General features: G+C 36.1%; 1 protein-coding gene across 1 annotated transcript in view; it reads right to left on the bottom strand.

Moving 5' to 3' along the window:
• LOC144449719 (atrial natriuretic peptide receptor 1-like) overlaps positions 1-27,022 on the bottom strand; it is a 50,623-nt gene that overhangs the window by 3,921 nt on the left and 19,680 nt on the right. The window contains exons 2-21 of the mRNA XM_078140297.1: positions 24,213-24,319; positions 23,851-24,032; positions 22,423-22,591; positions 20,955-21,127; positions 20,299-20,406; positions 18,979-19,114; positions 18,592-18,719; positions 14,863-14,968; positions 10,593-10,674; positions 8,758-8,851; positions 7,843-8,019; positions 6,890-6,994; positions 6,433-6,504; positions 5,614-5,773; positions 4,658-4,807; positions 3,406-3,592; positions 2,510-2,650; positions 1,748-1,871; positions 845-913; positions 99-372 (exon numbers count right to left, since the gene is read on the bottom strand). Coding sequence (XP_077996423.1) covers positions 99-372; positions 845-913; positions 1,748-1,871; positions 2,510-2,650; positions 3,406-3,592; positions 4,658-4,807; positions 5,614-5,773; positions 6,433-6,504; positions 6,890-6,994; positions 7,843-8,019; positions 8,758-8,851; positions 10,593-10,674; positions 14,863-14,968; positions 18,592-18,719; positions 18,979-19,114; positions 20,299-20,406; positions 20,955-21,127; positions 22,423-22,591; positions 23,851-24,032; positions 24,213-24,319 — 2,744 coding nt within the window. The remainder of the gene's footprint in view (positions 1-98; positions 373-844; positions 914-1,747; positions 1,872-2,509; positions 2,651-3,405; positions 3,593-4,657; positions 4,808-5,613; positions 5,774-6,432; positions 6,505-6,889; positions 6,995-7,842; positions 8,020-8,757; positions 8,852-10,592; positions 10,675-14,862; positions 14,969-18,591; positions 18,720-18,978; positions 19,115-20,298; positions 20,407-20,954; positions 21,128-22,422; positions 22,592-23,850; positions 24,033-24,212; positions 24,320-27,022) is intronic.

Below are 27,022 nucleotides of genomic sequence, written 5' to 3'. Positions count from 1 at the left end.
GATTATTTTTTCAAAATTGTTTTTATGATTTGACAACCTTGAAATCGGATCTCAAAGACAGATGTAGAGATCAGTCCTCGTCATTGCTATACGTTTACCTTGTCCATTGGATTCCATTCTCGACGCCATATTGACAGTATCACCAAAGAGACAATATCGTGGCATAGTAAGTCCAACTATCCCAGCAACGCAGGCACCAGTGTGAATACCGACGCGAAGTTGTAACTGTCTTTCTGGTAAGTGTCGTATTTTAAATGTGGTGACTTCACTGAGTAAATGTAACGCCATGTTGGCTATTTCACCTGCGTGACGTTTACCATTTCGTTGAGGCAAACCAGAAACCACCATGTACGCGTCTCCTATCGTTTCAACCTAAACAAAAGTTATGAAATATATTGGAATGAAAAAAGACTAGTTTCTGCTCAGTTAAAATAATTTTTATACATTTGGCGGCTTTCCAACGCAATGTCGACGTAATGAATCGCCCTACCCCACTCACTGTCGTAAAGTTACAAAGCCAAATACTTAGCCCTCATACGACAACGCTACGACATTTACGCTCTTACTGTCTTTCGGCTCTGTCAACGACTCCATCAGAACTTGAATTGTCACAACTTTATTACATTTTATCGATTTCTCAATCGATTTCTTCACCACGTCAATCTAACGATGCAAACAGTTCTTCTAAAAGAGTAGAATTGTTTCCCAACATGAATTATGAAAAGTCAATAAATCATTAAATTAATAGCTTATAACTTAATTTCGCAACTAATATAACCATTTTTCAAGTTTTCAAACACATTTGTATTTGGGGTAGTTAGTCACCTAGGTAAACTTGACTAACCTTGTAGACGTTGAAGTTGACGATTGTGTCATCGAACATCGAATACAGATCATTTAGAAAATCCACCACCTACAGGTTGAATAGCAAACAGTGTTAGAGAGCTATCGTTAATTACAGGGGATTGGGGAAATCAGGCCCGAACTGTTGCCTAAAACATGATCATCTCCTGACTCCGTTGTACTAAAAAGTGACCGTCCCCCAATTTCCTTTCTGTAAAACACCACCCTCTATTAGAATGTTTCAAAACACGTGGTTTTAGTGCTGTCAGACATGGAAAGTGACATAGTCCCAGAATCAATGGTTTTAAGGACTTAATCCCATCGCTGCCACCACGTTGAAAGTTTTAAAGGTAAATGGTTATTTCCAACTACTACCACCAGAGTGAAAACCATGAAAAACCCCCATAACTTGATTATAATTTTAATGGGAGAGTCATTCTAAAATCACAAAAGTTTGGTTGTCAAAAATGGTTTTTAGAAATTGAACATGGTAAACTTGGTCTGTACATCTCTACTTTCAGTTTGGTTTCTAGGTGGCATTCTGATTCGCTCGATTTGTATTCCAGGACGATATACAATGGACTATTAAATCAAGAACATTGGAGGCATAGAAATTGTAAAAAAAAAGAAAAAAAAAGGAGAAAGGTAAAAACGACATGTGCAATGTACTGAAGGACACCTCTAGTAATAAGCTTATAGGGGAATTGGCAGTAAAGTACTGTAGCATAGTAGTACTGGACGTAAATACGACTGATATAGATTACCCAGACCTTTACAGGAGCTGGGGGCGGGGGCGATCCCACCTATTACCCTAGATTTGACACTACCTCAAGAATAAATAAGTTAATTGTGTCTGAGCAGGATGAATTTTGACGACATATTTTGACAGTTTGATATTTCTCACCTGCATTGGTGTACTCTCAGCACTGAAACTTGTAAACCCGACAATATCCGAGAAGAAGATGGTGACGTGATCGTAAGACTCGGGGTCAGCTCGTGTCCCAACTTTAAGCTTATCAGCTACACTCCTGAGAATCAAAACACAAACTATCGATCATTAACTGTACAAATTTCCGACGAAGAATACACGTACAGCGTATGTATTATATCAGCTATCCATTCGATGGGTTAGATGATTTCATACCAAATATCTATCTATTGTATTCTTATTTGTTGGTATATCTCTTGTGTGTTTATATGCAATTTGTATGATGTTACACATGGACATTATATTTACAAGTAGACACCTTCACACACCCATACAACACTGCCCCCACCCCACCCTGCCCCCAAAGGGAAATTGGTCAAGACAGGTTAAATGATGGATACGACAAAAAATACAAAAGCACCTTAAAATGTAACTTAAATTGCAAGGACTAGCTTTTTATTCGTCGCCGAAGATACCATATTCACTCTAAGCTATACTAATTGTAGTCTCGATAATAAAGTTATGATACGACCAGTCTAATCTCAAGTCCTACAAATTTACACTCATTTGTGGTATATCCCTTTGAAATGTTTCACGGTAGTGCATAGCATATGCTAATTTGGCGACGAGTTTCTTAAACGCTCACAAGTTGCAGTATTTAGTCAATTTACAGACATTTTAGAAAAGGTGTCAGTCTTTTGCCGCATGCAGCCCTACACGCACTAACATCTCACTTACTTTGGCAACATATTGTACAGAAGTCGATCAGTTTTCTTCTTTTCTTCAATTAGCTGACGGGTTCTTTCCTCAACTATTTCTTCCAAATTGTTTGCATACATCTCCATCATATTAAGAATGTTGTCAATAATGTTCATACTCCTGTGAACATATGTAATGTGAATGCAGCTTTCAAATTTCTGTGCACACTGTCATACTACTTGCCTTGTCAGCCTGCACGTTACGAGTTGTAACATAGTCATATGTACAGTTCAAGGTTTTTAACAGGTATTCGTAAAGTCGTTTATACAACGCCCATTGCTTTCTTAGAAGTCAAATGAAGATATCATTTATGATACCATATACAACTTGTTTTCTTTATCTTCAATTTTATCAAAATATGTTTATCATCTCAAATCTCGTTAATATTAAATTTGTATTATATGTTATGTTATCTATCGGTATGCATGTGCAGTCATTCGTATAAATGGACATGTGAATTAGTATATGTCTATGATTACTATATGTATGTATGTATGTATGTATGTATGTATGTATGTATGTATTTATGCATGTATGTATGTATGTAGGTAGGTAGGTAGGTAGGTATGAATGTATGTATGTATGTATGTATGCATGTATGTATGTATGTGTGTGTGTGTATGTATGTCTGTCTGTCTGTCTGTCTGTCTGTCTGTCTGTCTGTCTGTGCGTATATGAGTGCGTGCGTGCATGTATGTATGTATGTATGTATGTATGTATGTATGTATGTATGTATGTGTGTGTGTGTGTGTGTGTGTGTGTGTCTGTCTGCATGCATGCATGCATGCATGTATATATAGGTTAGTAAGTATTGCCTATGTACATCTCTCACTTTACTGTAAGTTCGTGAATAGTGATTGATTCATGTTACTTACTTTCCATGTGTAATCATCTTCACTTTTCGTTTGATATCACAAAACGTTGGCCTATTGTCTGCTTCTTCATCCCAGCAGTCTTCCATCAAATTCACAAAGCCACTTTGTTCGCTAGTAGAGTCTGATTCGATTACAACACTGGGTCTGTAAGGTTTATCGCCACCCTTTCGAATCAATTCAATGATATCTGAAGGCGAAACATCAAACGAATAGCACTACTTCATTACTTTTGTACAAATTTAGGTGATAATCTTTCTTTTTTTACATTCAAAGCGATATGTACGTCAACATATGAACTCTTGTGACTCAGGTGACATCGAGAGATAAAACTGAACATTTAGAAGGTCTACCTAGATGTGCCAGAGGAAAGAATGTAGCAGTCTTAGTAAAATCTTTTTTCGAGTTTGTCGCCATTTTTGTCTCAGATTTCGTGATTTTAATTATAATCTTTTTGAGACACACGATGCTAAAAGTCAGTAAGAATCTGTCGAGCCGGACGACGCTTTGCTTCTACTTAAATGGCTTCCATTGTAATCATTTTAAGAAGTGTGTAAAACGTGTCATAATGTGATGTTTGCATCACCATAATGATAACTAATACTGCCTTTTATTTATATTCAATAACAGCGCAATTGTCGGCATATTTGAGGTTTAAAGTCACACAGCCTGAGTTCATATGTTTTGGGGTGTAATCAATATTATTGCTGAATATATAAAAAGTACTCGAAACATTCGACCTGGTGAAGCATACTTAACGATCACTTGCACTTGGTTTGACTGAACTCAAATCAGGTATTGAGATTTAACTTATAAAGGATCCGATGACGTAATTTATTAACGCAGGAAATCCGTAATATGCAATCAACTGTTCTAACAGTGTAAGAGGACGATTGTAATAAAATAGAAGACATGCATCGGAATACACATTATATATAAGTTTATTTGAGGTTTTATGTAAGTATTTTTACTTGAGTGGAAAGCTTATACACTCAGCTTGTGCCCCTTTAATTCGCTTGCATTTTGCAAATATAGCGATCAGATATGTGATAATGTGTTAGTAAAAAAAAGGCATGGGATTTTTTTCTGATAAACCAGGAAGTGCTTTATTTGAACTAGATAGGGCACACGACGGTTGTCAGGGATTTTGCTTTGTACACTAGCAGTCCTTTATGTCTTGGGGGAGATCTTTTAAAAAATGATAACGACCACGGAGAACCCAATGCTTGAAAGAAGCGTTAATAGTAAAATGAACCTTTCGGCGTCAGTTGTAATGTGTCGAAGCCACCATTTCTTGTCAGTGTTTCTCTGATGATTATAGCGAAGCTGTAAATATCTCCTTTCTTGGTACCATTCAAAGGTGGATTAGGATCACGCAGTAATTCAGGAGCAGTCCACAGCATACCTAGATCGATGATGGATATGAGAATATTATAGCATTCTTATATTAAGCTGCATTCACCTGTTTAACAAGTTGATACAACGCACAAAGCCAAGTTAATTGAACGTGTTCGAACAAAAATGTGTGTTTTTATACCGTCGTTCTACGTCACGACATCTCAAGTCTACGCCATTGGTTTAGACGTTCTAAATCGCCAATGTATGATTTCCTGATTTGTCATAAATGATGTCTGGGGAGGGATAATTGTATAATTTTCTTCATTTTAATAGTCGGAAAATACTCATGACCTAATGGGGTTTTCTCACTGTTTTTTTTTTATTGCGACTCGTAGTGGCCAGGTACCTTAGTTCACTCGTATTTGCCTTGGCAGAACTTATGAAGAAAAGACTTAGTATTGGCGAATAATATCTAAATATTGACTAATTCTGATTATTATGAGAACTTTTGAAGAAACATGCTATGAATAATTCACCATAATCACAGCAGCATAGTTTTATAGCTTAATATTTGTCAAGGGATGAATTTCGCAACACATGTATTAAAACCGACTCTACACACTAATGCATGTTAAACATTGAAGAGTTTCCTGCATATTGAGGAACATAAATGCAAATTGCCTTTTAAAATCAAAAGACATATACGTTATCCGGCAGGTAACAAAACATTTGTAACAGTAGACTTTTTCATTCATGGAAATAAGTAAGGCAGTGAACACACATCAGGTGATAAAGACGGAACCTTAGGCAAAGAAAGGAGATGCAATACTTCAAACACGTTTAAATAGAACATTGATTCTTGTTTCTACTCACTCGAATAATGCGCATATTCCCCAATGTCTTTATGGTCATCCTTGAAACGATTCAAAGCGTAGTCAGTGATTTTCAGTACCCAACGGCTGTCGACAACACAGTTCGAAGACTTCAGATGTCCGTGAGACCCAATCGTAGATTTGTGAATGTATTCCATTCCCTATAAGTTGGTAATTAAATGATTTTTTTGGTGACGCCATGTATATATATATCGGTTTACGTGAAAATTACGGAACTGTAATATAATATAAACCTAGTACCTCGGCATTCTCTCGGGTTATTTCCCGTAACATTTAAACAGTCTTTTCCCGAGAGGGATTGAAAGATATCTGCCGCATCTTATCAGATTCAGATTACACATCTATGAATAAGTATGATGTTTTCACAAGATTAGAAGCATGACTAAAAAATTGAATAACTGCAAATAGTAAATTAGAACTCTTCGTCTAAGTCTCCACGGCATACATAAATATACTTATTTGTGTAAGATAAGATTATAGTACAAATTTCAGTTCATGAAATCTGGATGGTGAAGTTGATGGAAATATAACAAGATTTCCAAACCGTGTCTTTCTTAACGCAGTGTTTTATATTGAAAGTGTTTCTCATTTACGAAACCATTATCATATTTACTTCCAAAATAAAGATCCCCTTGGGATACTTAAACTCCCCAAGCGAGTCACGCATATTATTGAACAGATGATTGAGAATTTATTTCTTAGAACCTTGCATCGTACTAGGTCAAAGGCCAATATTGTCAATTCGAGCACCATGGTGGCTGTTTTACCCGAGTGTTATTAACTGTTATCAAATATTTACCATTACAACATCCGACAATAGTGATGTCTTGAATAACCAATCCAATTTAATATCATCATTCTCAAGGATATCCTGTTGAAGAAAATGGAGATATATTGATAAGTACGCAATCCGCGGTATCTTTGGATTTCAATTCGGATACAAGCTAGACAGAGGCGTGGTGTTGATTAGAGACACGGGGGGTCTCAATTGTTCTGTATTTTGGAAAATATGGCACGAAATTTATACAACATTTATTTGCTCATACTTGGCATCTTTTGATTCTGATGGTGTTGAAGCAAACAAAGTACCACACATAGAAACATTGTATATGTTAGGAACTACGTATGTATGTATGTATGTATGTATGTATGTATGTATGTATGTATGTATGCATGCATGCATGCATGCATGTATGTACGTACGTACGTGTGTCTGTGTGTATGTGTAAAGGGAAGACATACACACCAAAGCTTACCTGTAAACTACCCTTTGTGCAATATTGCATAAGTATGCACATGTTTGGAGGCTCCGAACAGACACCGATAAATGAATTAACATTACCATGGTTCATTTCCCGCATCTAAACATCCAATGGAGAGACAATGGTTATGTATTGTCACTGTATTATCTTCTATCACAAAGCTTAAGCATTTAACCGTATCGATGACACGAGTTGATGTAATATCATGGCATTCATACAACGGAAATCATGCCTTATGCATAATTATGACGAACATTAATCAGACATTTGTGGTAGAATAAAGCAATGAATGGAAATGACAATTTGAAAATATCTAAAGTCAAAATGTAAAGCCAATACATTAACGACTATGTGAGGCCTAGAAAATAATTGTTTGGTTCCGGTTACCCGACCCCACCTAGATTTTTTACGTATTCGCCGAAAAAAAATAAAATCACGAAAATTGTTAAGTGTTGCCAGAAATAGTGGATGCGGAAACTGACATTATATAACACTGCTCTAAAAATCTGCACTGGCTGTACATCTGATAGGAAGAAATAAACAACACAGAGATCATTTGGAAAACAATGGAAAACCTGAAGTAGACACTCACACACACATGAAGAAAAAATCTAACTTCCCGACCAATTCTAAAATTGGGTGCAACCGGAACCACATAATTATTTTATTAGGCCTAGAGCATTATATATTAGTATTATATTTAAACATTATATTTAAACATTATATTTAAACATTATATATAGACATTATACATATAAGCATTCTGAGCATGTCCGACATTATGTTTACAGAGCTAGACATGCATTTTACATTTTGTATATTATAATTTGTTATATTATGATTTAGTTTCATTATGAATTAGAAAACAGTGTTTCTGATATAGAGATGTATTTGTTTCATAAAAGTGTTAATTTTGATAGATCGTGTCACCGATATAACGTAGTTACCTCTTTCATCTCGAGTAAAATCGCACGAGTGATAGTAATGGAATCTTTCTCTATTCGTTTAATAGCAACCAAGTTGTCCCTGTAGAAGCCAATGTTCGTGAAGGTCTGTTCTGGTCCCAAGCTGACATTGTAGTTAGACCGGACACTGTTGATACTTTTGGCACTGAGCCCACTTATCTATGAAGAAGAACAAGGTATTTTATAATCACTTGTTCGTGCGCTCGTTCATTCATTCATTCATTCTTTCATTCATCCATCCATTCATTCATTCATTCATTCATTCATTCATTCATTCATTCATTCATTCATTCATTCATTCATGCGTATGGATGGATATCTCTTGTTTTGATCATTGGCCGTTTTACGTGTATCCGTATTGTTCATAGGAATGACACAATGGAGAGTTTACATAAAGACAAGGACAGCAATATCGCGTACCAGTTTTGTACCAATATCCATCATAAAATCTAGACATTCATAATCTTGTCAACATACATACATACATACATACATACATACATACATACATACATACATACATACATACATACATACATACATACGACTGTCTCACTCGTTCCTTGTGCATTTCTTTGTATTACAGTCATAGCAGCATTATTGCTCAACCACTAGAGTTTTTTTTATAGATGCAACATCTTCGTGACACCTAACATCCAATACCATCACGGTTTGTTGATGAAGACCGTTCAACACTTCCCAGATGACATAAAATCCTTGGCAGTTATTACTCAACTACATACATACATACATACATACATACATACATACATACATACATACATACATACACAAACCACCCACATGCATGCATGCAGTCATGCATTAAAGGATGCATAGAGACAGACAGGCAGACAGGCAGGCAGACAGACAGACAGACAGACAGTTTCAACTTACCAGACTTCCATGTCTACGGTTTTTATTGAATACGATATCGGAATAATTGACTTTCCATAACATGTTATACAACTCTTCTTCACGTTTCTTACGCCTGAAATGACAGTCAAAGGCATTAGATTCATTAAAACGTGTCCCCCCACCCCACCCCAAAAAAATTGTCTGGGGCGTTTTGAAAAAGAATAGACGAATATAATCCCACGCTCTCTTCAGAATTCAGTTCATGTATATGTGACCATTAAAAGGTACGTTGAAGTCATTAATTACAAAAGGAAATTACAGTGACTAATGAAAAGTGTCGAATAACATACATTTGTAAGAAATATATGACTGTCCTGTGACTGGGTTAAATACTCTCAGGAGTATAGAGTTTCTCTTTGTCTACTTCAATATAATTAGATTTCTATGACAAATGAAGAGATTTGATAATCTGATTTAGCGAGATGTTATTGCTCGAAGCCATTTTGACATCCTGTCGAGACCTTTCCCTCAGACCACAATTCATATTCCCTATTACGTGTATTTCGATATATACACACATTAAATTGCATCGTGATTCTTGCAAATATACATTTTAGTAAATTGCTAGGCAGATGGACTAATAGCTTCAACGTAGCTCCCCCTTTTAACAGAAAACATACTACCGCAAATGTTACATATTAGGTATTTAATTGAATGAAAAATGACCACTTACAAATGAGTCATCATTTCACATGTTATTTAAAATTTGTATTTATATTCTTCCGTGTTTTTTTTTAAGCCTGTAGGGTTGGATTTGTCGTTTTGGCATTCTATTATTTTCTTTAAATTCATGTATTGATACAGTCCACATGGGGCACATACTACCAAACCAGAGTTTCAATTAGACGGATGTTCCTTTGCCACGAATTACAAAAAAATAAACTGCTGCCACTGATAGTGTGATAGTGCGCAAGTGTATAAAATGATACATTTTATCTCACTGCCGTGAATACAAATCAACATTTGTGTCAACAAGGAAGATCAAAACACAAAACTGTTTACTTATATTCACAGTGAAATAAAATGTAACATTCTGTGCGTGCGCGCTATCAGTGTCTGGAGTTTGTGTAATTTGTAACAAAAAACGTTGTGCGAAATGTTAAAAAAAGTCTTAGAGAGAAAGCCATCGTGCAGCCTAATTGAAAGTCTATAGTCTCTCTGGTTTGGTAGTAATTAAACCAACCAACCAACCATACAATACCATAGCTAGCATATTACATTATAGTTTATTGAACATAAGATTAATAAGGAGTTTTGGAAATTTAACCATTTCTAGGTCGTGTTTTGAAATGGAAATATCGGCTTGACGTGTAATTATTACCTTAACTGAAATGAAAAAAAAGTCGGCGCGAAATGTTAACAGACCTCTGAAATGGAAAGTGGCAAGGCACTCAATAAGTGTGGGGGTCAGACAATCTAGCACACAGCATGTTCTGATGTATTCGAATCAATTCAATCTGTTCCTTTCGGAGAAAAATATTTGCCTCGGTACATAGTATTGACAAGTTTTTCTTTACTTCTATAAAGCAGATAACTGTTTCCGTCACAATCCAACAAGGTACCGAAAGAGAGAGAGAGATAGATAGACTCTAAGAATCCGAACTGTTTTCACAATTTCAGCAACGCACACAGCGTGCACCTTGGGCGTTCGATTTTAAAAGACTTCAACACATCTTACGTTACACTGTAAATTAGACTGCCTACTACAGAGTTGTCACTACGGGCTAAAAGGAATTGAACGAAATGCTTTTGGAAAATCCGTTATATTGATATTTTAGAGAAATAAGTTAACATCTGAAGTAATTATAACTCACCGGTACACAAAGTAGAAGACTGCTACAATGCTAGTAACGAGAATCAGGACAAGGATCGTGATTGTAATAATCATGTTTCTATCTGTAAAACAAGTATAAAGACAATGCCATTTATGATGATCATTATAACAGTGGAGTCATTTTGGAGCGGTAAACTTGAAACGATTGTGAGGTTGAGATCCGGTTTTAATACCGACCTTGATCAAGCAATGATGCTAATTTTAAAATGATGTTAATTATGCGTCCAAAATTGGCCAAATAATATTCCTATAGATTGATAATTATTGGTATCATTGGTCTCTATACATGATGCGTCTCCGCTGTCTGCTTAAATGGCTTCTTTAACTTCATATATATTTTACATTGAAACTTTTTCTGTTTTCAGGCTTTAACCCTAGTATTATCTCAGGAAACATTATAGCCGGTATAGTGTTGCAGTGTTCCCAAACTTAAGTAATCTTGTCTAATTTCACGGTTGTGCTCTTTAAATTGGACTTTGAGGGGGCGTTTGACCTCCCCAATATGAATAACTACTGATCCCAAGTGGTGTGATTTGTTGTTAGAGTGAAAGATTTCAACTTTAACAGGATTATCTCCCATGCTATTCGACCATCGCTCACATTCGCTCACAAACAGCAGTGACCAGCGTGAAGACATGTCATTAATCTGATCATGTTTTTGCCTCAATGATCTGGAAAGAACCACCGGTTTCGTGAAACTCAAAGTAACAGATTCAGCAATAGACGGCTGGTTTCTATATTTTGACCATCATCTTTTTAATGACAAACATGTGTTATGACAATAATAGTTGTCTGATTGACAGTACAAGTGTCTCAAGTTTTAATTGGAGCATGCGTAGGTAGATGATATGATGTTTTCGCCATGCACTGTATGCACTGTGATGTTTATGAATATGTCGCAGACACTTGAAAACAAAACAAAAAGCACAACAAATAGAAAAAAAACATATGGTCACAATATTTTTTCTCATTCCACAAAGCGAAATTCCCTTACTTCAACTGTAAAAAGTGTTGTTTGGGCACGTGCGGATGGCGCACGCCGCGATTGACCTTTGCCTTTATCAATCATGACGTCATAGTATAGCTAGTCTTGCTCTGTGCTAGTTTGGCTAGTTTCATCAAAAAATTAGTAGAATGACGAAAGATTCACAGAACGTGGCCGTAGACTAGCTTTGAACTTTCGCGTTGGTGGATTTTGACAACGTCCTCTTCACATACTATATTATATTATTAGGGTTAAGGTCCTATAAATTGAGTGTGGCAACCACACTCTAACGATCGGCTTATCACGGCTCGATCCTTCGTGAACTTTCGAGACACGTCGACACCGAGTCACATGTACTGTAGTAGTATACGTGCGTTGCGTTGTTTATTTGCGTCTACGATGACGCTGTCTGAACGTAAACGGCAAAGAATTTGGCACCGAGCGATCCTCAAGGCTATTAAAGTTATAAAACGGAGATTTTGAAGGTACAAGTAGTTTAAATAAATGAGGTAATGTCTACTACGACTCCGAGTATCATAAAACGTCACTCGCAGTGGAAGAAAAACTGTTGACGTGAGTTCAAGTACCATTATTTATACCGTAGTTTTGTAACACTCCTTACAATTTGTATAACATTCCCGATGTCGTACGGTGTCGTGGTGTGGAAATTTGATTTCAGGGAAAGGATTAACTTTTTTTATTGTGTGTCTTCAACGAAACACCAACAACGTAGCAATGCCTAATACATGAGCAGGAATATGGAACGTAGCCCATATTCGAATCAAAACACGAACACCAACTGCGTAGAGCAAGAGCTTCGAATCCAAACCAGAAAGTATACTCGAGAACGGCACGCGTACCGTATTAAAAGATTAAACCAAAGTCTCCACCCGTAGATGAATAATAGATGACTTGACACCTTTATCGCGGGAAACAAACACGTTTCTATCTGTAGCATTTCATGACCCTCCTAAAATACCCGATTTTCTTCATGTCTGTAGCAAAGCAACGTACACAACCAAATGGCAAGGATTGAGTAACATATTTGCAAGTCACAGAAAACAGCTGTTGCAATGTCTGTCGAATTTGAAAGCTTTTGTCGGGCGGAAGGAGTCCAATTGTGTTAATTAGCATTTTTCTACGTTCTTTATTTTGTATACTGTGTGAAGTTCAAAGCTATTTAACTTTGCGTCAGAACGTCCCAGCTGCGTCAAATTTGGAGACAATACTCGGAGACAGTGTGTCGAAAAAACGTTCCTCCGGATTGTTTAGTTTTTGAGGGAATCAAGAGATATTGCGTTGAGAAGTGTGAAAAGCGGTAATTTATGCAAAAAACACAAAAATACAACTTTGGATGATTATAACAAGACAATGAGGGACAAAATAAAAAATCCGGAGGAACGTTTTTTTGTTTATGTACATAGCTTTCATTTGAAGTCGAAAAGAGGACTATATTCAACTGTTTGTAAAAGTTAAATAGCTTTAAGTGAAAATCGTCAAAAAACACAGTTTTTGGGTACAGATCAATAATATGGTTAAAAATGTAAAAAATCACCACAGAAACCACAACTTCATACAAAGACTCGACATAATTAATGAAAAAAATGGTATATTTATCTTGTCTTTACTGTGAAATGTGATGGAGGAAAAATGAGCTAACGAACCTGCATCTCAACCTTAATACATCACACCCATTCATTGCGTAGAGTGACAGATTTCAACTTTAACATGATTATCTCCCATGTTATTCAACACATTTGCAGAACAGAAGTGAACAACTTCGATTCGCTTTTCTGTTTCTTTTCTTTAGAGAAATGATTAAGAAATGATTTTTTCTTATGATTAAATTATGAGAAAATAATTTCGTATTTTCAATAAATGATTGATGTTGAGATTTGATTTTTTTGTTTATAAATCGTTACACGTATTATTTGTATCATGTAATCTGATCATTTTTTAGCTCAATGACCTGGAAAGAACCACCGTTTCGTGAAATTGAAAGCAACATATTCAGCAATAGACGGCTAGTTTTTATATTTTGACCGTCATTTTCTTAATGACAAACTTGTGTTATGACAGTAATAGTTGTCTGATTGACAGTACTGGTGTCTCAAGTTTTGATTGGAGCATGCGTATGTACACAGTATGATGTTTTCGCCATGCACTGCAGGCACAGTGTGGGCTATGAATATATCAAACCAATTGACATTAGACTAGACTGCTTCAGTATTCATTCCTTCCAAGGCAGAATTATAATTCAAAAAAATACACAGACATTATTAAAATGTCATGTAAAGGAAAGAATGAATGTCCCTTGTAGTGAGGAGTTCAGAGGTATTAAAGGTAAAACCGTCCTTCTATTTGTTGGTCCATGTCACAGAATATTCTTCAGTTCAATGCAAAAATGTAATGTTCTGTGACATTCGCTAAGTTTTACCTCAAAGGAGGACGGATGTATGCTAAACAAGATAATAGTTCACTAGTTGCTTTGAAGATGGTAGATCGTTATTTGCTAATTAAATTTCAGTAGTTGCATTAATGTTGAACTACTCGACATGGTTTTAATAGGAAATTGTCTAACACTGAGGTTCTCATGAACGTTCCAAAGCTGACTCCCAGGGTTCTATGTCTCGGCTGCGCCTCGGACAAAATATTGGAGTTTTATCCAAAAGTGTCCGATTATTTTCAGTAAATGGCCTCTGACTTGACCTATAACTAACAGGAAATTGAGCATGTCATTTTACCAGCTATTGGTGACAGGGCGTGTAATCAATATATTATTCAAGTAAAAGGTACTTATCTTTGTCCTGCAATATTCTTTGGCAATATTAATATGCATCATTATGGAGAAAAATATTTGATTAGGTGTAACACGTGTATCGCACTGACCAGTTGTGGTTTGTGGATTACTTAATAGTAATGAACATAGTAATAACGTTATTTGTAGTAAACCTTTGAAAATACAGCGTGCCATTCTGAGTGCTAGTTAAAGGTTCAATGTTGTTTTACTTTGACTTTGGTCACGTGCGTAACACAGTGGAATTATTGTCAGAGACCTAATAGTTTTAACACGTGTGGCATATTCTCAAATCAACAATATTCAACTAATTTTAATAGTCTAACTTTTCTTCTTTCCAAGGAAATATGTAAGGTGGCATTAGAGACCTCTAGTGTTAGAAAATAATATATGCAAATTTTATTGGAGAGACAAGTCTTTGTTCAAACAATGCACCTAAGACAATGAAACATCTGTTTACATATTTACCTAACGTTGGTGGACACAATTCATCAAAAAATCCACATTCCGGCATGTCTCTAGGTGCTTCAATCCGATTTTCGCCCCACAAGGGTTCATTAATCGTTACCATTTGCTGTAATAATGTGATAAATGATCATAAGTAATAATTAATGAGAAGCTTAGTGACCCCTGCAACCCTCGGCTAAATATGATATTATGTATATGTTTGTACAGAATAGCTTTCGTCAGTCTACTTGAACAGAGATAAACCATTTAATCATTTTCAGCAATATTACCGTCCACCTCTACAGTCGATTATTACACGGTACAGCATATAACGACAGAAGTCATTCACCGTCATTTTATATATGTTATACATTCTGTTTCACTCTTAGTTAATATATATAAAGTATGGCCTTCAATGCAATGTGTAGGTGTGCACTGATCGATAATAGTATTGCCCTTGGCGATTTTTTTTAAAATAACAAGATGGTGTATTCATCGCAGGTTTTCTAACAATGCATCTAAATTGCTTCCCCTTCAATGCCCATTTTCAACACGTATATGATATATTCGTAATTCAACGTAAATAGGTTTCCAAAGTTTCCGACTTTTTGCCTGGAAATGACGTAGTTTTCATAGGTGATTAAAGATTTGTGTGACATTTTTGACAAAAGTACGATATTAATTACGAAAAATTGATTTTTTTTGGAAAAATTCCGGAAATTGCCGAAGTTGTTTATGTATTTCATGACGTCACAACCGGAACGAACTTCCGATTACATAACAAGCGATAGCGATTCTAGTGGAACCACGTTCTACTATTTAGAAGTCGAAATTGACAATGACAATAATACATGCAGTACTAATGATGACGAAGAAGATGTGGTAGTGGGGGATGCTTGTATTGTACCATATATGTATGAACCACTACCACAACCACAACTACAGCCAAACAACAATCCCCACCTGCAGATGGTCGTTGATGATGTTATTGTCGACAGACTAAATAATACTGACAGTAAGTTATGATAATAAAAAGTAGATATTTTAAATTAGCAGATGAAGGAAAAAATTGGGTCGAAATTTCGAAAGTAGTTATCCCATTGACACTTACTTACTGACTACCTGACTACACAGTGTGTGTACGTACGCTAACTGTGTTTGAACCACCATTCATATATTTCATGAGAACGTCTATGTAGTTGAAGGTCTGATCGGTTGTCAATCTTTAAAGGGTTTTGTGAAATCATCATTACCAGAAAAAATCAGGACAGTTCAGGAACGGCCAAATAATTTATTGACGGTGAGCACTACGCATACACTGCCTTCCAGGGTAGCAGGGCGAGGTCTACCGCTAGAGCACCCAATACAGACGTTGCTATCGCAAGTAAAAATCCCCATTATGTGGTACCAGCTCGTAACGTTATACTAGTATGTTCTTTGAAAGTGTAATTTATGTTTCTTATCTGGTGAAATAACTTTCAATGCAATTCAACATTAGGACTCGTAATCACAGCCAACAAAAGAAACGTCATCGTTGCCAGTGTCGTAATATGTAGTACACAGGACGCAGCACCTTATCATTCACGATCGTTTTTCGTGAGTTTGAGAGTTGTGCAGTACTAAGACATCATTGAAAACGTTTGGAAACTTATCAGTACCGTAGCCTGCGGGGGGGGGGCAAGGGGGGGGGGGGCAGCTACCCCCCTGAGATTTTGGAAAAAAGAAAGAAAAAAAGCTACTATACATAGCGATGCTATTACAATCGTTATTTACGTGACGATTCCCAGCATGCGCGATTTAAATGAATAGTTCACTAAAGTGACTGTACACTGCTGATTCCTGGCTTATATGTATCTTATATCGCTGGCTTAACTTTGAATAAAAATGTGTCCAGTTAAAAATTGTAACTTTTTGCAGCAAATTAAAATTTCTTGGTGCGGGAAAGTACAAAAGAACTGCGCACATGCACTGTGCATTTTCCGCGAGTAACAGAGTCGTCTTGAAAATCTCCTTCATTTGAAGATAGCGAGTCGCAATTATCATGTCAGCGAGTGAAACTCAAAAAAAAGACGGAAAAGTCGTTCAACGTGAGGTCGCCTGCTATGCTGCATGCAGTGACTCCGAAGATGCGCTCGGTCTCATTTACATCTTGTTCCTTATATTGAAACATTTACTGATAAAACGGCAGACCTCTTTTCGGAATATTTGGTGGCCCTGAAAGACTATTAAACTAGGTACGCAGTTTAAGATCCACTCTTTGAAGATCCACTTTCAATAATTGTGTTCGATGTTGTCTTTCAATTGGTTAAAATGTTGTTTGATATAATTATTTTATTGCACACTGACACTAGCGTTTTTCCGCAATTCATTTTGAAGCGACAATTTGCTATGGAAAGAATGGCCTTGAATTTGTAAACAGAGCTGTACCTTCGACATCAAAATCTAAACTTCAATTTCTATTATAATCAGTGATAATGACAAGGAGAATTCACTGAGTTCACCTTGGGTTCCGACATAAACGAGGCCATAACAGTTTTGGGAGTTGGGTAAAGAAAATGATTATTTTGTTGTGTTACTTATTTGAGAAAGCACCATCCAATTTTGTTTACTTTGAACGTGACATCTTTTCGGCAACTACTTTGAAAGATACGACATTAGGCCAGAAAAAATGAAAAAGCTGTTCAACTATTTTTTTTCTGTATGTTGAAAAGAAGCAAGCTGATTAGAACTTCCAAATCTTTTTTGAGAAAATCAGTGTAGACTCAATCGTTGACGTTGCCCTACCAGGCAACGTTCAGGCATGGTTAAAAAAATGGACGCCGCGATCGTGTTCCGGCAGTGACGCAATTTTCCGAAGACCCCCGAAGCAAAATGCTCATCGCAGATTTCCAAAAAAATAAATTTTTCACTATTAATATCGTACTTTTGTCAAAAATGTGACATATATCTTTAATCCCCTATGAAAACTACGTCATTTGCAGGCAAAAAGTCGGAAACTTTGGAAACCTATTTACATACAACACTTTAAATTTTTTTAAACTCGATAGCCTCATAGGTAATTCCCTTTTTTCGTGAGGGTCAAGTTATCATTATCCCTATCCCTAGCAAGGACCTAAAATCTATACCAGGTCCCTAAAATACCTAAATTATACAGCTGGGTTGATATGAGCACTATCTTGGTTCAAGTCTTGCCCTAGGACTTTAGCCATTCAGAAACACGCGGCAGCGACGGGACTTGAACCTGCAAACGGTAGATTCCAAGCCGTCCACTATAACCATTCACCCATCATGACGCCCCCAATTTCCATGGAAACACTGCCACAGTTTATGAAGTAATGAATTCTATTCTAAGCATGAATGGACAATTAAATCAATGCTAATTCAAAAGTGCCAATATGTTTTGTTTTCGTAAAATGAATGTTGTGTCATAAGGTATAAGCAACTGTATAAGATGATTTTCTATATAGGTAACTGTCGTGTCATAGATCTAACCACCTGTATAAGTTGATATACTATGTTAATGACTCGTGTCATCGGTCTAACCACCTGTATAAGTTGATATACTATGTTAATGAATGTTGTATCATAGGTCTAACCACCTGTATAAGTTGATATACCATGTTAATGACTGTCGTGCCACCTGTATAAATGGCATGCGATAGGTGTAAACACTTAATTTAATTTAAATTTACGGCTCTTGGTTATTGAATCAATCTTAGATACTTGTGGATCATACAGAGGGAATGTTACCTTTGTGCCGTCTTCATTTACTTGAACTTCAATGATTTTTTCAAAATGACCACTGGGTCTTAAATCTCTTATCCAACCAATAGGTTCTCGTTCGACATCATCGTTAATAACTACATCGCCCGATTTACCTGAGGGGATATAACAAAATATAACAGTCACGTATTCCATGGCAGATGGTGTCTCAAGGTTATGTCCTTCTCGGAAATAGAAAATAGGTGCTTTATATTGTGCTCAATAGGATGCATATTTGAATTTGGCTGCAGGTGTTGTCATGATAAAGACGATTTTAAACAGAAAGCTGATATTAAACATGATTCAACAGAAAGGATGACTTAAAAATATGAAGAAATGATCCTGCTAGTACGACGATAGCTCGAAGGTTCTTACCTCTAAACCTAAAGCCTTTCATATTCTGAAACATCAAAGAACCATTTCGCAGATCACCACCCATGTCAAGAGTCTTGTTTGCGGCTAATGCGTACAGATACATAGCGTCGTAAAGATATGAAGCATACATACTTCCCTGTGTCAATCAGCAAAAAAAAAGAATACAGTATTACTACCAAACCAGAATGACTCTAGAGTTTCGATTAGGCGACACGATTCTTTTAGAGCTCACACGTCGTTTTTTTTGTAACAACTTACACAGACAAAATACAGACGCTGATAGACCCGAAGGCACGTGAAATGTTACATTTTATCTCACTGTGAACACACATAAATAGTTTTGTGTTTGATCCATGCGGCAGAGATGTTGAATAAGAAAATGTATTATTTCACATGTCTGCGCATTATCAGTGACTGTATTAAGCATTATGTCATTATTTGTAAAAAAAAAAAACCAAACTAACCTTGTGTTAGACGAAAAACAAATCGTGACCCCTAAATGAAACTCTATAGTTACTCTAGTTTGGTAGTACATAAGTAGTATAAAACCATGTAAAGGTGACGAATTAAACAATATCATTATTTGAACATTGTTTTGCAATGTGTATTCGAAATGAAAAAAAACGCATTACTTGTAAATAGTAAAACAGCTACGGTAATAGTATATGTTATCAGTAAGCACTACACATGTGTGATTCGTAAATATTCCATTCCATTCATGACATTTGGTTAAATTCAAATTATCAAATGTGGGATGAGGTAGATAAAAGAAAACTAAGTACTGGTAGAAAATGGATATCAACATACATACATACATACATACATACATACATACATACATATCTAACTTGTAGCTGTTTTACCATTACGTTAGACAATTACAGTAATATTAATGAGATGATCTGATTGCAGTGCAATTTTATGATTGTCAATTTCTGATTGCAATGTCTTTGCGGGAAGATATGCATATTTTCATTCAAGAACAGCTATTAAATGCAAACAAATGTCAAGTGCTAGAATATTTACCAGAGTATTGCCGTAAACAATTACATCCCCTGTCATAAATACTTATAGCATTTGTTTATGTTGGAAACGCACAAATTTCTGGTCAAAAGGGATTAGTATGGGCAGATCAAAGGATGCGTCAGATCTGACCACAAGTAACCAGAAGAGAGAGAGAGAGAGAGAGAGAGAGAGAGAGAGAGAGAGAGAGAGAGAGAGAGAGAGAGAGAGAGAGAGAGAGAGAGAGAGAGAGTGTGTGTGTGTGTGTGTGTGTGTGTGTGTGTTCAAATACCGACATGCTTTGCTTATGACACTTACGATAGCATCCTCAGGCATTGTCCAGTTGTACGGATTTACCCTGGCTTTGGTTATGATATCATCACGGAAGTCATCGAACTCTTGTCCACTTGGAGTCGCAAATAAAATCTGCAAAATATCACCATAGATACATGAATGCTTTCATAATTCAAAATAACGTGTTGCTTCCCATGCTTTGGTCATTAATGTGTCGACATGATGAGATTCAAATTAGAATAGTTTTTTATTTTATTTTTTATCTTTAGAATATGTTTTATTTTAACTCTAAAGGAAATAACAAGACAATAACATACAGGACCAAAACGAGAAGTGAATAAAGAAATACAGATTTTGAGATTCAAATTAGAATAGTTATAGTCTACTGGGGGTCTGTCACAAAATATGTATGTATGTATATATATATGTATGTATGTATGTATGTATGTATGTATGTACGATTGTGTGTGTACGCATGTGTGTATGAGAGAGAGAGAGAGAGAAAAGAGAGAGAGAGTGTGTATGTATGTGTGTGTGTCAATCAACGTATTTTGTTGTAAGATATGGAAATAAAGTTATGAACGACACTTGGAATTTCATACAAAACAAAACCCCTACCATGTTTAATGGACAGTAGACTACAAATCTTTGGTTTGCAAAGTAGTTCCACATTCACTTACTTCTAACGCTGTTTCATAAGCCTTTTTAGCATCTTCATCTCGCTCATCACCATACATCCATGGCTGTGAATTCGTAACCATTGAATGCAGTTTTGGTAATATGAATACATAATCTCCATTCGTCATTGCGTTGTCATGTGCATGCAGGAGGAAATTTCTTTCAACATCACCATCTGCACAGAAGAATACGACTGTACCAAAAATATAAGAGTAAAACATAAGCATACATACATACATACATACATACATACATACATACATACATACACACGTAAATACATACATACATACATACATACATACATACATACATCCATACATGCATACATGCATACATACACACACATACACACATACATACATACATACATACATACATACATACATACATACATACACACACATACACACATACATACATACATACATACATACATACATACATACATACATACATAGAGGTAAATAAAGAACCCCAGTCGTATTTGCATCAGAGTTTAATCGGATTGAATAAAACGTTTCTTATGTTTTAGTGTGAAATCTTGTCGAATGCTTCTTTGTATTCGTAGAGTTTGACCCTAACTCATCGACAAAAGATACAATGTATATTGCAAATCTCAATTTGAATCATAGTATTGCCATCCTCTCAACCAACACAATTTCTAGCTGTTCATTTCTTTTCCTCAAATCCCCAAATAAGTGTATTGTCTTAGAAATCGAAGGTTTTTAAATACAGTCCATCACTGTACAAAGTCGATTGAAAACATGTCTCATCACTCGCTTACCACCGAGGTTAATCCAAACGTTTTCGCGTCAGAAACAACACTTGAAGATGCATTTTGTTTGATTCGGCTATTAGTGCGTGCATCCCAGTAACGCAAGGCTACCTTTATATAAATATTTACTGAAAACTATTATCGAAACAGTGTTCAGTTCTTGCACATGTAACTTTAAACGTAACTCAAGCGCTGTATGTAAAGTCCACAATCGAAAGAGACAGAAAATTCAACACATTGAAGCGTTAATATTGATAACATTTACCCATTAGATTCGAAAAGTTTTCGAAATAATATTTACGACCAAACTAGAGAGAGTATAGAGTTTCAATTAGGCGGCACGGTGTTGTTTACATCTTACACAAGGTTTCTCATTCCGCATTTTATAAACAACAGACACTGATAGCGAGCAAACATGTAACATGATGATACATTTTATCTCACCGTGGACCATGAGAGAAGGAGAATTCAGACAGAAAACTGTTTATTTATGTTCACATCGAGATAAAAGTAAAAAAAAAATAGTGTGTGTGTGTGTGTGTGTGTGTGTATGTTTGCGCGTGTGCGCGCATATTTCAGTTGCATAATCTGTAACAAAAAACTTTGAGACATAAAAACATCATGCCGACAAATCTAAACTTTATGCTTTCTCTAGTTTAGTAGTAACCAATTTATAAGTTAGGTTATCTTACTCCGGCCAGATATTTTCACACTAGTCAACATCCGTACCATTTCAGCATCTGATATGTCATCAGTAAAACTGTAGATGTGAGCGACTGTCATATCGTTGGCTACAAGGATATTATCTACTGCTACAGCAGCATTTTGACAAAGTGGTGCAGACCGTGACCACAACACAACCTACAAATAAATGAGTATGACACATTGGAGTTATATTGAAGTGGTCTATTGAAGTGGCTATGCGGATGAGTATTGGGTATTTATTTTGGATTTTTACCTCCCGTAACCTTACGGGATGTATTAAAAGGGGGATGTCTGTCTGTCTGTCTGTCTGTCTGTCTGTCTGTCTGTCTGTCATATGTCCGTCTCTCTGTGTGTGTCATCATTTTCTTAAAAACGGCTGGTTCAATTATTAAATTTGCATATCAATGAAATCAACAAATTAAGCCAAATATCTTAAGACTGCACACTTCAATTTCAATATAATTTAGTACATTCGTTAAAAATAACAACATACATTTGTCCTATAACATTTGTTGATATACCTTACAGCGTTAATGAATAATTTGCATAATTAATGATTTTCGGTAATTAGGCTATATCTTAAGAATACATACTTCAGTTTCAATATTATTCAGTACATATGTTGACCATAACAATTGCATATGTCCAGTAAAGCTTGTTGATGTACCTTTCAGTGTTAATGAATAATTTGCATAATTAATGATTCTTGGTAATTAGGCTATATCTTACGACTGCATCTTCAATTTTAATACAATTCACTACATACATTAACCATAACAAACGTTTATATTCGAGGCGCATTCTACACTAAACTCTAAAATGAGAAGAAGAGGCATTAATTTGTAAATAACAGGAAGTTAATACAATCGAGTATGCAAATTCACCTACTTAGTACTAGTATTGATGAATTTCGAATCAGTTCTAGGTAATACCGTATTGAATATGTAATTTATGCTGAATTTCAATTTATTTGAGCTTTTTTTGAGACACAGAATGACGACACATACTGACAAATATCACTATCTCAACATCTCCCTTTAGGAAAGATAAAAACGAGTAACAGTCTGATATCTATCCGTTTTCAACTACAGTCAAACCGTGTTTTTGTTGTTAGTGAAGTTTCATCCTTTTGTAGAACTACGATAAAAGTAAAATGTTCGTTGTAGGTGTCAAAAACCATTGTCAGTTCGTTGTAATCGGGTTTTCGTTAGAAGCGAGTTTGTACTAACGAGGCTCAACTGTATTATTACATTCCCGTTATGACAATATAAACAATTTGCTATTTATAAATATGTTATCCCTGGCTGGAATACTGTGTGGAAAGTCTTCACTCATTGAGTAGCTCAACACGACTTGTAATTCCATTACGTCACATAACAAAAACCTATGTTGTTGAAAATGATCTTGTAACCTACCGCTCTGTTCCATTTGAAATAATAAAATAATTCCAAAATGAAGGGTGCCAATTTACTGAAATCAGGAAGAGTTCGTCCAAGAGTAGTAAAACGGCTTTTGTCTGCCAGTTCACTACTGGTTGAAACCCACGTTAGGTGTGGTAAATTCCATGATGAGGTCAACGTAGCAACGGGAATAGTACCTGAAAAGACAATATATATGTATATAGGACGGATAAATAGCATGCCAGCCAGCCATGTAGAGATAGATAGATAGATAGATAGATAGATGGACGGACGGACGGACGGACAGACAGACAGACAGACAGACAGACAGACAGATAGACAGACAGACAGACAGACAGACAGACGTTAAGCTTCACCTGATGAACATGGTGGTCCAAAGATGACGTCTACATCGTCAATGTAGTAAAATTCAGTACTTGGGTATATTCCGTCCTCGTCAGAGCAACCGTCACGCCATAATATTCTGGTGAATACAAGATTACAGATTAAAATAACTCTTACTAACGTTTGAATGGACATTTGAGTGAATGTATTGTACTATCCGAAGAAGCTCTCTACACAAAGCCAAGGCTAATGCCTTTGGAAGCACAGGAATCTGTTTTTGAGCTAGATGGTTATTGGATCTCATATTGACTTGAATTGTGCACCAAATGACCATCCTCCTAATGTAAGGCACAATGGGTCTTGATTATATCACAGGTTTCTATATAGCATCCACATACATTTAGCATAGCGGTTGGTGGTATTTCTAACTCAAAACTTCCAAAGGCAAAAACCTTGGTTTGGTCGAGAGAGCTTCTTGAGATAGGAACACCAAAACAAGTCTCTGGGCTACAGCACCACAGTCTATAATTGTAAGCAGTAACACCAATGCAATTATTGTCTGGGGCTAGAATTGTCCCTAACGCAAATGTCCACAATACAGTACAGTAACACTATAATCTCGTAAAGGTCTATAATTTTACCATATACTGTAACATTAATACAGTCATATATAAAACACATACACGTGCAGTCAAAGAAGCTGTGCTTGCAAAAAAGCTAGTCTTACGCAATTATTCAGTGGGCAAGCATTTTTTTTCGATCGGAGCAAGGAAGTCCTGGTTTTGATACAGTGGGAGGGAAAATGGAATTGTATGGGAGGGGGGGGGATACGGGGAGTGATGTTATACTATTACAGGTAACGCAGATTGTGTACTTCAAAATGAATTGTTGGTATAGTGGAAAGCACACACGTTCTCCTGGTGGTGAGTGGGTGGTTAAACCATTCACAATATTGGGTTGGCAGTGGCCTGGCGGGCAAGTTGTAACCCAGCAGGAGGTTATCTCGTACGCCTCTGGGTGTGAACCCACCAAGCGTCGGCTGGGTTTGAATAAAACTTAACCAAGTCTAAATGTAAGAAGGGTAATGCTCAGTTTGACCCTGCAGGTTTTCCCCGGGTACTCCGGTTTCCTCTTGCTTCTTCAACACTAGGATACTAAGGCGTTGCTCTTGTAGCGACCATTCAACAAATTTCCGAATGTTTTTTTTTGGCCGAGAAAATTATAATAACTGCTTTCCTTCCAACAATCAATAATTTGACCTTTCACCGCCACTTCTACATCTTCCGAACGAACGACTAGCATTGTGGTTGTGCTTATTTTTTTACATGATGGAAAGTATATTGAGATTTATCTATTTCTTTCTGTGCTATATTTGTAAAGTGCATACTCATTATTTTATATCTGATAATTTCTAGGCATATAACAAGGGCTGAGCACATTAAATATGTTCGTTTCAACAGAATGTGATGTATTTTTGCAAAAATAGCGGAAAATGTAAAAAAAATTGAAAAATATTTATCATATAAGCTTAAGGGCTTTGTCATTACTCGTCCTCTACTACTTGACACTGATTATTAATGTGTACAAAATGCTATACACTTTAGTCAGAAATTCGTGTCATGAATATTCAGTGTTCAACCATTGAATGATGTATTTTTTGCTGTCTCCAGTGATGCAATATCCCATAGCAAAGAAACCCTACACATGCACGAGATCAGCTTAATGTTTCTCTTAAATCGCAAGTAAGTGTAGGTGATGTAAAGTCATGAAATTACTCCAGAACGCTTGTTTTGTGAAAATGTCTCTATTTCCGAGAGTGGCATTCCCTTTAAAGAGACGCGCTCTAAAAATTAAAGGACTGTGAATATATGTATTAGCATTGACATACTCTGTACATGTTATTTTTTTAATTTCCATATCTCTATTATTCAAGTTGAAGTAGTTGTGAAACCTGTGAAGTGTGAATGCACTAAATGTATAGCTATCGAACAAAATGGAAAAAGCATGTTGATATTACATTTGCTTATAACCATTGCTGACTTTAATAACGTAAGAACCATTCAGGTAATATTTGCAGAACAACTTCTACGTAAGAAAGAGCATTTGCACTGACGTTTTCTAAACTTATCTTTGCATGAGGAGAAAGGAGAACATTGCAAGGCTTTTCATCAAGTATATGAACTGATTTCCTACGGGAATCGAATGCGTAATCATGAATCGTAAAAGATAAAACGTATCGAGTTATAGTCTTGGAACAAAAAAGTGTTGTGGACATCTGCTGCAAAGGTAATGAACGAAGCTGTGTTGAGAACTCGAAAGGGTTGTATGAAAAGTAAATGGTTATGACTATCTTAGATTTAGGTAGACCTGATAATGAAAATTCCCTTATAATGGAAATCAACAGTGAATGGGAATGTAGACGTATTGTGGATAGCTTGAATCTGCGGAGAGTTTGGATTTGTGGATAGCTTGAAATTGTGGATAGCTTGAATTTAAGGATTGCATGAATCTATTGATAGTTTGAATTTGTGGATAGTTTGAATTTTGTGGATATCTTGAAATTGTGGATATCATGAATACGTGCTGGTTAGCTTGAAATTTGTGGATAGTTTGAATTTGTGGATAGTTTGAATTTGGTGGATAGCTTGAATTTGTTGAAAGCTTGAATCTGTGAATAGCTTGGATTTTGTGGATAGCTTGAATTTGTGGATAGCTTGAATCGGGGATAGCATTAATATTGTAAGTAACTTGAATTTCCGTGGATAGCTTAAATTTAAACACCTCAAATGATTGCTATTGCAAATGATTCACTGCGATACAACGGTGTTTCACTAACCAGCTG

Source organism: Glandiceps talaboti, chromosome 18, assembly GCF_964340395.1.
Source record: "Glandiceps talaboti chromosome 18, keGlaTala1.1, whole genome shotgun sequence".
In the NCBI taxonomy this organism is placed as follows: Eukaryota; Metazoa; Hemichordata; class Enteropneusta; family Spengelidae; genus Glandiceps; species Glandiceps talaboti.
This window is presented reverse-complemented; position numbering and strand designations above follow the sequence as displayed.